We start from the raw sequence: 12,650 nt of genomic DNA on the forward strand, positions 1-12,650 counted from the left end.
CAGGGCAGAGAATGGCAGTGCTAGTCCTTCAGCAACTTTCATGTGCACATCAAACAGCTGGGACCTCCACTAACATGAGTTTCCTGATTCAGAGGGTTGGGATAAGGCCCCAGATTCCACACCTCTCAAGAGATCTTACGTACTGCCAATGCCACTGGTCCACAGGCCACCATTTGAGTAGGGACAAGCCAGAGAATTTCGTGCAGCAGCACCTACAGAAAGGCAGCTATTTACCCTGCCCTACTGAAAAGCTGAACACTAAGGCAGTGGTTCTGGAAGCACAGTACTCAGATAACAGCAGAGCACCTGAGGACTTGTTGCAAATGCAAAGCCTCAGGCCCTTCCCCAGACCTACTGAGTGAGAAAAGAAAGACATGGAGCTCAACAATGTGTTTTAACAAGCCTTTCCAGGTGACTGATGCAGGCTAACGTCTGAGAAGCACTGACCTAACAGCTAATACTTGTTGAGCTCGGTGTGTTAGGTAGTGTGCTAAGAATGCCACACACGACGGGATTACCACGTCTTCACAAGGACCCCGTGCATGTATGACAAAACGGAGGCTTAGAGAGACTTAGTTGCCTGGATTCACATAGACACTAGCAGTGGAGCTGGGATTTGAGCCCAGATCACTTGATTCCAGAGTTCAAGTTCTTGGCCCCACGATTCTCTTCCTGTGGGTACCACCCCACTACAAAGCCTCAATATAGTGAAAACAAAAAAGCAAAAAAAAACAAACCCTAGGTTTCCACTTCCCCTTATTGGAGGTGAATGCAGACAGAATGCAACACCCAGCTTTTTTGCCAGAGCAGAGACACGGAACTGACAACCATGAATAATACTTACCATATCCTGGCCTAGGGGTGGCAGTGAATCCAGCTCGCTGAGGTCATCCTGGGCCTGCTGGACAGCGTGCATGCTTGTGTTGATGGTCCCCATGAGAGCCTGCTGGGCCGAGGTCTGCAAAGGCAGATGACCACAGGGCAGTCATACCTTGGCTGCTGGAACTGACACTACCCTTTATACAAAACAAGGCCAAACTGAACTCTGGGCTCAAGAGAGAGTGGCTCACGGTGGGTCTCAACAACCCCAACCACGTCCCATTTCAAGCAAGGGGCTGATTGTATCAACAGAATGCTTGATATGGGTGTTTGCAATAGAGAGGTTATGATCAGGAGCGTGTGGAGCTTAATTAGGTGACAAAAAGCCCAGAAAGAATTCTTGCAGGGAAGCTACCCTACTCTGAGTACTGAGGACAAAAGATCTCAAACATAGGAAACACACGTTACACACAGAACTATTCTTAGTAAATAAGGACAGATTCCACCCAAAACCCATAGTCAATGTGCTTCTTCAGAGTCAAATTTCTTCTGAGCTTATAGGCTTTTCAGCTCTTAAAAAGTTCTTCCCCAGAAGCACATGATTCCTTGAGAAGGCAGACCACACCAGCAGCAGGAGAAGAAGCAACAATTCACTCAGGGCAAAGTGTGGATCACTACAGACCTGGTCTATTTCTAAGACCTTCTAAGGGGTACCTGGGCTAGTTAGCAGCTTGATGCTGTGAAGGCAGGGAACCAGGGTTCTATAGCTCTGAATCACCAGTCATGTGGAGAGGTCATGGCTGTTCTCCAGCCCCAGAGGACACCTGTGATCGGGGAGTTACTAACCCACCTCCTTCCCTCCTATTTATTTGAGAGAGAGAGAGAGAGAGAGAGAGAGAGAGAGAGAGAGAGAGATGGAGAGAGAGAGAGAATCCCAAGCAGGCTCCAGGCCATCAGTGCACAGCCCCATGCCAGTCCATCTCACGAACCATGACATCATGACCTGAGCTGAAATCAAGAGTTGGATGCTTCACCGGCTAAGCCCCCCCAGGTGCCCTGAAGCATCTGGTTTAACAGGAGCACCGGGGAGTCAGGCGTCAGGACGGCACAGCTGAAGAGCCATGGCTCAGATGGGAGTTAGTGAGAACACCATGACACACACAAGCTATCGCCAGGGCTGGTGTCCCCCCACCGCACATCAGAGGTGGCGCACTGACGCGCAGGGCAAGCGTGGGGGAAGTCTCACCAGTGGGGGCATGTGGCCTCGGTGCATCTGCCCAACCATGACCTGCTGTTGCGGGGAGGGCATGGTGCCGACGTTGAAGGTCTCGGGCCCACTGGAGCCTGAGCGCATCACGGCGGGCAGTGCCACGGAGCTGTGTTCCACCTTTCCAGTCCGATTGAACTGCTGCTGCAAGATTGTAGACCTGCAGGGGACAAGGGTCTGGTCACTGGGAGGTGGCCGCTTGCAGGGAGTGTAATGACAAGATAGCATAAGTGCCACAGCAGTTTGCTGCGTTACGCTTTGGAGGTCAATTCAAAAGAGACATGCACAGACAGGACTGTGAATGAAGTGATACTCAAATACCCTGAAGAACCCGGAATCTTTTTTTTTTTTTTTTAAGTTTATTTATTTATTTTGAGAGTGGGCAGGAGGGAGGGGGGAGAGAGAGAGAGAGAGAGAGAGAGAGAGAGAGAGAGAGAGAGAGAGAGAGATTGATTGATTGAGAGAGAATGATATTCCCAGGCAGGCTCTATACCATCAGCATGGAGCCTGATGTGGAGCTCGAAGTCACAAACCGTGACATCATCAACTGAGCTGAAACCAAGAGACAGACGCTTAACCCACTGAGCCACCCAGGCTCCCCAAACCCTGCATCTTTTTATAATTATTACTATAAGTAACCATTCCCAACGGATTCATGATATAATGCAACTAGTCCTTCTTAAAGAATTCCATGCCCCTCCCCGCCCCCCCTCCCCGGCCGCCCAAACCAACACATAGATATTCCTCTAACAACGATGTTCCAGGTCTAAGAAAAAGTTTAGGATACAGTGATCTATTAGTTGGTAAATCCTACCTGAAAGAGCATTCATTCAACAAATATCTACCATGGGCCAGGTTCTATTCTAAGTACTGGAGACACAGGTCATTTAGTCTTCTTGGTTGAAGGGGGAAGTGTAGAAAGGAACTAAAAGAAAATCTCCCACAGCTTACTCTCCTTCCCCAGGTCCAAGGCCACTGACCACAGAAGGTGTTTAAACACCTTTGGAGCCTTGATGATATGACAGACTTTGGCACCTCCTCCAGAGGACTTCAACTAAAGTCTGGGAAGGTTCCTAGGATATCTAGTTAAAAAAAAATTAACTTTTTACTTGTTTCTATTTACTTAGAACGAGAAGTAAAGGACTTTGAGCATATGAAGGTGGTGGATCTGCCACAGCACCCCAGAGGGCACACCCGCAAAGGAGAGTCTGGGGGAGTGTGTGTGTGTGGGGGGGGGGGGGTTGTAGGGGGCAGACTGGGTGAGCAGCTGCACTAAGAAGTCAGGCCTCTGTTCTAGGGTTTTCCCACCATCACAGATCATTCCTTATTGCTCAGGGCAAAATTCATGAGCCATGCTAGGATATCAGACAGCAGGCATCCATGGAGGGACAGTGGAAGGGTTGGCACCAAGGGGGGTAGATATAGGGGTTCCAGTAGGAAGTCATCTGCAGTCTGTGATCTCAGCTGACGTCTGATGCAGGGAAAAGTGGCAGTTCTTTTGATGGGGACCACTCTGGACCATTCCTCCTCTTTGCTGTGACCAAATCTCACCGTGATGCCCTAGGCAGTGGGAAGGGGCTACAGGAATCCCAGGCAGAAGAGGCCCCAGTGCTCTAGGCTCATACAGTTACTCAGCTGCTCTTAGAAGTCCAAGTGCAACACAGCCCTCTGAGGGAACAACTCACCCTGGCAAAAAGCACTAGCTTACTGATTTCCATCTACAGTCATTAGTAATTCCAAGGACTTAAGATGTTCTTCAAGAGGGCAGCAAGTATGTGAAATGCATCACATCACGTTTGGTTCCAAACTGTGTACTAAAATAGGGGACACAAGGAAAATCACCTTCAAGGTAATTATGAAGCAAATTGGGATAAAGTGACGGAGTGTGGAAATGTTAGAGATGCAATTATTATGACTTAGCAAGTTCGATATGCTTGAATATGCTAGAATTTTCTGGCAGTGTCCTAGAAGAAACATCACAAGATCCGAACTGACTCCTGACTCTGCCACATGTATGCATCTCAAGTAACTTCTGCGAGCTTTGGTTTCTTCAGTCATGAACTGGCAATGATATCTGGTCTACCTCTTACATCGGGGGGTTGTTATTGGGATCAAAGGAGACAGCATGCTAGATACACAGAGTGTAGACAAGATGACTTATTATCATAATGCTCTACGTAATGTAACAGGAGCAAGTGCTCAGACTTCCCCAAAGTATCGCTAATTAGATGTTATTTAATTTTAATACATCTCAGGTTCTTCACCTATAAAATGAAGTTAAATTGAGACTATTCTGAATTGAAAATGATGATAAGAGCAGGAAATATTTATGATATGCCAGGCATCATTTTACATGCTTTATTAACAACCGAATCATCAAAATAAGACTTACAAGGTGGTACTATCCTTATTCTCATTTTACAGTTGAGATGAAGGGGCAGAAGAAATTTGTAATGTCCCCAAGGCCACACATGAAAAAAAGAGACCTGAGATTTGAACCCACTTAAATCTGGCTCCAGAGTCCATGTTTTTAACCATTTGTGCTGCTTCATGACACATGCGGCACGCAGTAAGAGTTCTATAAACAGTAACTCCTCCATCGGCTAGACCCCTGCCCCATGGGCACAGAACTAAACAGAGGCCCACTCTCCAGCCTTTGATGAAAATGACGCAGGTTATCAGATTTCACTGAGCTATTGCAGAACAGGATTCACGAATACTCACTGTGTCCAAAGATGGGAGTTAAAGACCACATCTTGCTCAGTGTCTCCCTGAAATCCATAGCCGCCTCCTCCCACAAGACATACTCAACACTGAAAATGATGGTCTGGGGACCACACTTCCAGAAGACTCCTCTATTTCATCCACTGTCATCTCCGCCATGTTTCGGACTTCAGGGTAACTGAGCCCCGAGGTGGCACGAAGAAACCTGCCCATTTAGGGAGAAGGGGGTTCTCCAGCATTCTTAATAATACTTACTTCTTCGGGGAAACAGACTCTTCCAGCATAGTCGACTCCTCATCCCCCTCTAATCCAAATCTATCTTTGCTTTGTTTCTGAGGTAGAACGAGACCAAAAACAAGAACAAGAACCCACAAAGTCAGCAGGTTTTGACACCAGAACCTCTGAAGATACCTTTTAGAAGGAGCTACACACAAGCAACAATATTGAGGTTTACCCAAAATTCCTTTATTGGACGAAGGGATAGGTGAACAAAAACAAAAGCGATACAAAATACATTATTTAACATAATATAGAGATGTTCTAGTAGATATACTGATGTTCTGGTAGAACTTGGTTATCTCAGTGGGCTGTATCTTGAAGTCGTGGTCAATCATAGTATGCCGCTATGGCATATAACCCCGTTAAAATTGGTAAAAAAAATTTTCAGGAAAAATACCAAGAACATTTTCAGACCCTCAACCTAGGTTTCTTTTTTTTTTTTTTTAATTTTTTTTTTTATGTTTATTTATTTCTGAGACAGAGAGAGACAGAGCATGAGAGGGGGAGGGGCAGAGAGAGAGGGAGACCCAGAATCGGAAGCAGGCTCCAGGCTCCGAGCTGTCAGCACAGAGCCTGACGCTGGGCTCGAACTCACAAACTGTGAGATCATGACCTGAGCCGAAGTCGGTCACTCAACTGACTGAGCCACCCAGGCGCCCCTCAACCTGGGTTTCTAAAGAGGCTATAAGGCATAACCTAACTACCTAGAGAGGAAGCTGCTGAGGGGTTAGCTAGTCTCATTCAACAGCTAAGTGAGGCACTACTGTTCACTACCAGGCAGTAATAACATAAATATGAACTGCAGCTAAAATGCAAGTTCTCGTAGGATCTTGAGACGAAGGACTGCACACTCAAGTGATCTGAACACTAATATTAAATTCGTGAATCAAGGAATTCAAATTAGGTTCCACTCTCCCCACCCAGGGAGCAACATCATTCAGTGTTCTAAAACAGCAGCTTTTCCAACGTGCATCAGTATGAAATACCTTTTTGAGGATGATGTCGATGTAGCCTGCAATCAGCTGGGATATTTGCTCTCCCTCAGTGGTTTGTACTGAATAGTAGCTTTCTTGATACTCCCCAAAATCCTGAAAAGACAGCATTAGAAGAAATAGAACTATGTTATATTTCCGCAGTTTTAAAGGTAAACAGGTCCAGTCTGGGAGCAAGATGACATAGACTCGCTTTTCCTTTCTCTTTGCTTCTAAACACAAATGAACACCCTATAATTTGTTCAACAAGTAGTAAAAGGGCTCTGAAAGCTGGAAAGGTAGACTGGCTAGAAACCACAGTACTTGAGAAACCACTGTCTGGGGAGTTCTTGGGTTTTCTTTTATAATCTATTAGCCTCAAGGATGGGTGCCTGAAACCCAGAACCTCCAACAGGCAGGATTTCAAAAATCTGTTCTTTCCCGCCAAAGGACCAGGAGAGGAAAAGCCCAAAAGAGATCTATCTGAGAGTCTCAACCCAGCTTCAAAACCTGGGCTGGTGTTCGGCAGCTGCTGAGCAGGAGAAGCCCAGCATCCCAGTCCCTGCTCCACGACCCAGACAGGCAGGTGGTCTGGCCCTTTTGCAGCAGCAGTCACAGTGAGGCCTTCTGTCTTCCTGCCCCCCACCCACTGGGAGACACAGAGACAGGCCTGTGGCTTCTGCCTACCCCAACAAAGGCCACACAGCAACAGCGGGTGCTCCAAGGAAGTACTTTCCCAAACAGCACCATCAGGGTTTGAGCAGGAACCCCAGTAGCGTCACAACAAAGCAATCCAGAATAGCACTGCCAGGGCTCAGAAAATAAGCTGTCAATGTAAGCAAAGCCCACAAAAGGAGGCCACAACACTACACACTAAATCTAAACAAGGTGATTGTCAGATACAACAAAAATGAAGATGAAGAGTCTAACTTAATAACCAACATGTCCAGCTATAATTAAAAAAAATCACTACTCATATCAAGAACCAAAGCAACTATGATATGAGTAAGAAAAGATCATCAATGGATGCCAATACTGAGCTGAATCAGATATTAAAATTACCTGATAAAGATTTTAAAGCAACCGTCATAAAAAATGTTTCGATGATCAATTACAAATTCTCCTGATACAAAAAGGAGGTTTCAAGAAAGAAACAAGTGAGAAGAACCGTATAAAAATTATGAAAGTGAAAAAATATAATAACCAAAACAGAAAAACTCACGTGATAAGGTAAACACTGTGGAGATGACAGAGCATATAGTCAGTAAACTTGACAAAAAGATTAATAAAATTTAGTCACTTTGAACAGTAAAAAGAATAGAGACTAAACAAAAGCCAACAAACAAACAAACAAACAAACAACTTACAAACCAGACCTTCAGGGATCTGGGAGGGCAGTAACAAAAGATGTAACACTCATATCATCAGAATCCCACAGTGAGAGAATGTGGGACAAAAAAAAGTATTACAAGAAATAATGGCTGAAAAATTTCCCAAATTAAAGAGATACAGCTACAAACTCAAGAAGCTGATCACAATCCAAATAGAACAACTCCTAATAAATCCATACCAACAACTTAAGGAAGCGACACATTATCTACTAATGAACACCAACTTGAATGACCACTTCTACTCTGAAAGCAAGGAGGCCAAAAAGAAGCAGCACGTTTTTCAAGGGCTAAAAGAACTGTCAATATTAAATAACATAGCTGTCAAAATTATCCTTTATGAATCAAAGGGAAATAAGGACATTCTCAGATGAAGGAAAAGTAAGAGAATCTGTTGTGAGTAAATCTACTTATCTTTAAAAAATGACTAAAGGAAGCTCTTCAAACAAAGAAACTGGTAACAGAAGAAGGCTGGGAAGTTTCCAAAGAAAACAACAGTGGGATAGATAAAAATAGAAGTAAATGTAGTAACCTCTCCTTCACCTCATGAGTTTTCTTTAATTGTATTCTATGGTTGAAGCGAAGGTCTAATACCATCTCACGTGGTGTTCAATGGATACAGAAGTATTTCTTTGAAGAGTTATATTCAAAAAGTGAAGAGTGTAAAGAGACCAAAATAGAAGTAAAGTTTCTAGACTTTTCCTAAAGTGTAAGTATCCACACCTGTAGGCTTTGATTTTCTTGTGTATATGGTAATATCTAGATCACTAAGAACACTAAGCAAAGATATAGGTTTGAAACATTATTAAGAAATAAAAATGGAGCTCTCAAAAATGTTTATGTAACCTAAAAGAAGGAAAACAGAGGAAAAATAAGCAGAGGGAGCATAAAGAGAAAAGTACTATAAAATGGTAGCGTTAAGCCCTAACATATCAATAACTAGACTGAAATAAAAATGGTTTAAATAGGCCAATTAAAATAGATTGACAAAGTGGATTAAAAGAAAGCACAATCCAACTTTATGCACTCTACAAAAAACTTATCTCAAGTACAATATAGGTAAGTTGAAAGTAAAAGGATGAAACGATATATCATGCAAACATTAATTTTAAAAAGCATGAATGGCTCTATCAAGACAAAGCAGACTTCAGAGCAAAAAATGTATTAGGAACAGAAGAATATAATGATAAAACAATCTCTCCATGAACATGACAGAGGGATCTTAAATGTGCAGGCACCAAGAGAGCTTCAAAACACATGAAGTAAAAAGTGATAAAGATGAAAAAAGAAATAGAAAAATCTGTAATTCTTATTGGGATACCGAAGACTCGAACAACACCATCAACTAACAAGGTTTAACTGACATTTACAGAAGATTCCTGTCAAGTATTCAGGGAACATCTCCTAGAAGGACCATATCCTGGGATGGAAAACAAATCTTAAAATTCTAAGACTTGACATTATACAAAGTATGTCCTTCAACCAAAACAGAATCAAACTAAAAATCATTAACAGGAAGACAACAGGAGAATCTCCAACATTTGGAAGTTAAATTAAGGCTCGGAGTGGAAAGAAATATCACATGTGACAAACTTTAATCCACCTTTAATAAACGGCATTGATGATATTCTTTCTCTCTTGTGCTTGAGGTAGTTACTGCAACTCATCACTATTATCTTCAAAGTAACTTTTTGTTTTCAACAAAGTGGAAATTGGACCTAGTTTTAAAGGACCAATAGCACTAAAAGGTATATAATAAAACACAGTGGGCCCCTGCCCTAGCCATTCCCATCTTTACTCTCCACCCCTCCCATTCCCACAAGCAACTACCTTGAACCCTTTCAGCAGTTTCTTATAAATAACATGGTTATATAGATGTCTTGATTTTTCTGTTTCGCAAGTTATTCACAACTTCCTGTCACGTAAGACAAGGATACAGTTCTCTAAGTAGGAATACCCCTTTGTAAAGGCCATGTACCGACAGCTGTCACTGACTACAGGATAGAAGAAGGTATATTTTCTGAAGATTCCTTCCAAGTGGCAAGAATCTATGAACCACTGATCAAACTAGATAACTAAAGACTCCCTGTAAAACCCCTTCCTTATACCTTTTTTTTTTTTTTTTTTTGATGGCCTATTGGGAGATCTTACCTAGATACAAGCTGATATTTCAAGCTGATATTTCACTAGAGCTGGAGGATAGTACACTTCAGGAGCGCTAAGGAGATGGACAAATTTCAACACTGATGTCTCTTATTACTCAACTAGCCCCACAAAATAACAGCCCTATCAATTCTCACATGTCAACGTAGCAATAGTTAAGGTAACAACACAACTATACTCTGCTAACAACTATTAAGGTCCGAAGGCCTGGGACGACTACATTCTCCCTACTTTCCACATATTTCACACTGAGAATTTTATCATCATCATCTTGTTTGATCTTAGCAACTCTGTCAAACACGTATTATGATCCCCATGTTAAAGCTAATGACATTAAGTCTCAGAGTGGACAGGCGACTAGGGCGAGGGTACAGAACTGGGAAATGACCAGCTGCTTTTGAATACTACCCCAAAGTCTATGCCATTGCCACTATACAGCATGCTGTTTCTAGGCAGGTTGGGAAAACACACCTCAGTGAGATGTCACAATGCTCAGGAACTTCCAAAACGACTAGATAAAGAGGGAACCTTGGATCAGCCTCTGAGCATTAGAAAGTTTCCTTTTAGGGCATGCTTAGACACAACATCGGGAACCTAGAAGACTGGACCAGTCCCTGCTGTCTCTGAATTTCCACCTCTGTCTCTCTCCACACTGCTCCCTGAGAAACTCAAGGGGCTTGCATCCCCTCTCCTGCCCCACAGAACCACCCAAGGCCATGTTAGTCCTCCCTGTTGCCGGTCTGTACCAGCGTGAAGCTCTTGGGTGAGGCTGCCCAGCGCTTGACGGTGGTGAGCGGCCACTCCTGTAGCACTTCCTTGGTCTTCTCATCCACGCGCATCACTGAGTCCTTAGTGATGCCCAGCAAGCGAGGCACAAGCTTGTTCTTGCCTTTCATCTTTTCCTGAAACAGGAAATACCAAGCATAGCTACAGTTTATCACAGTGAAAAACTAGAAACAACTAAAAATTTCAACAACAGCGGATTTCTTAAGTAAATCAGGGTATACATGGTCAAGTAGCCAAGTATTCTACAACCATTAACAATCCTATGATTGGAGGGGTTCCTGGGAGTCTCAGTTGGTCGAATGTCTGACGCTTGATTTTGACTCAGGTCATGATCCCAGGGTCGTGGGATTGAGTCTTAAGTTGGGCTCCATACTGAGTCTGGAGCCTGGATTCTCTCTCTATCTCTCCCTCTCCACCCCCCTTTGCCCCTCTCCCCCACTTGCACACTCTAAGAAATAAACATAAAATTGTTTAAAAAAATATGATTGGAAAACAATTGCATTCACGGCAATAAATTTGCAAGAGAGTATAAAGTAAAAACTGTATAGCATGATCTTACATAAAATAAAATTTTAAAAACAAATTTTTAAAATAAAATTCAAAAAAAATTTAAAAATAAAAATTTCACTACATGATAAAATGGTCACGATGATCATCTCAAATGATTTGTATTAATTTTCTTGTGCTTTTTTCCTTATTCTTCAAATTTCATTTAATCAATTCACTTAAAACTTCCCTTAAGAAATAATTTCACATTTATTTCTATTGTTATCAGGGAAAAAAAAAAAAAAAACAACTTCCCAAATATTTGCTGAAACCTAGCAACGCCTAAATCATTATTCTTGGAGGAATACACTTACAAATTAGCACACACCAATTCTGTATGCATACAAAGGGATAGGCAATTTTAAAATAATAGACATGTGCTAGGTAGTTAATATTATCCATTAATTTTCAGGGCAACCCTCAAACGTTGGGATCATCCTCCTCATTTTGCAAATGAAGAGACCAGCCACTTGTCCAAGGCAAACAGTAGTGAGCAGTAAAGCCATGATTTGAACACAAATTTGAGTAGCTCAAAACTGTCTCTGACTTCCAAAGTGGTCTGTCTACAACAGTGTACTGTATTCTGGTGAAATCAGAGAAAAGACAAAAATCCACCCCCCCACCCCTCCCGGCCGCAGCCCCCACTGGTAGTTCCTAAGCCATCTGACAGTGAAGGTCAATGCACAGCTCCAGCTTCCTCCCAGGAGGAGGACAGAATAAGATTGGGAATCTGTGTGGGTGTCTGAGAAAGGGAATAAGGCAAGGGAAGAAGCCCTCGGCGCTTAACAAATGAACCCTGAGAAGAGTCAGATTCTTTGTAAGGAGAGGCTGGTTCCCAAAGGGGTGAAATCCATGCAGGGTGGGTGATGCCAGCTAGTCTAATCTGGCTTCAGGAGCCACAGTGAGATTTAGGTGAAGAAGTTCTAGGCAGTGAGTCACATAGGGTTGGCACGAGCCCAGCCGCTGGGACCAGGAAGAGGAGATGAAATAAAATATGGTTTGCAGCTGTTGCTTTCAGACTTTTCCATCTGCACCTCCGCGAGAGGGGCTCTGGGGTGAGGGAATACAGAATTGTGACAGATTACCCTGACCCTTGAGAAGCTCACTCTGGACAGGAGAGGAAATCATAGTGAACAAGAAAACAACGTAGAGTGGACATTCCGTCAGAAGATCATGATTAGGGGGAAGGGGATAGAAGAAACTCAGAAAATGCTGAAACCCAGCACCAGAGACCACTGTCAAGGATAAAATTGCTTCAGGGCCTGCCCACAAAATGCACAGCAGCTGGAGAAAGTTAAAATCAAGAAGCACTCAGCTCCGAGCTACCCACGTTGGTTCTTCTATGAAGTCCTGCCTTAGACCCACAGCGGTAGAGCCTCCAGGTTAGGAGAGGCGCCTTCTTCCTCCCTGTATCTCCCAATCTCAGCCCACCCTACACCTGGCCTTTCCAACCTTCGGCTACACAGACCAGCATCCTTTCATCTCCAGAAGCAAACAGGCCGGGCAGGCCCCAGTAAAGACCGGTCTCTCATGCACAGACACACACAGGGACTGTAGCTGCACTTCTGTAGAAACTTCTCTCCAGGTGGTCCTCATTAGGTTGATTTTGTTTTGAGGATGTCTTGCGCTTGCATAACTTAGAGGCAGGAGAAAGTCCGCATTCTACCAAGAAGGGGCAGGATTCCTTAACAAGCCCCACCCCTCCTC

At 43.5% G+C, this 12,650-nt stretch overlaps 1 protein-coding gene across 1 annotated transcript in view; it reads right to left on the reverse strand.

Annotated features, from left to right (window-relative positions):
* Positions 1-12,650, reverse strand: part of TLN2 (talin 2) — a 199,780-nt gene that overhangs the window by 152,843 nt on the left and 34,287 nt on the right. Inside the window, exons 9-13 of the mRNA XM_047075024.1 lie at positions 10,358-10,513; positions 6,076-6,177; positions 5,066-5,142; positions 2,066-2,246; positions 845-958 (exon numbers count right to left, since the gene is read on the reverse strand). Of these exons, the coding sequence (XP_046930980.1) occupies positions 845-958; positions 2,066-2,246; positions 5,066-5,142; positions 6,076-6,177; positions 10,358-10,513 (630 nt within the window). The remainder of the gene's footprint in view (positions 1-844; positions 959-2,065; positions 2,247-5,065; positions 5,143-6,075; positions 6,178-10,357; positions 10,514-12,650) is intronic.

This window comes from Lynx rufus, unplaced genomic scaffold, assembly GCF_022079265.1.
Source record: "Lynx rufus isolate CCGP_SWC_20201006 ecotype Redwood Valley unplaced genomic scaffold, mLynRuf1.p SCAF_13, whole genome shotgun sequence".
Lineage (NCBI taxonomy): Eukaryota > Metazoa > Chordata > Mammalia > Carnivora > Felidae > Lynx > Lynx rufus.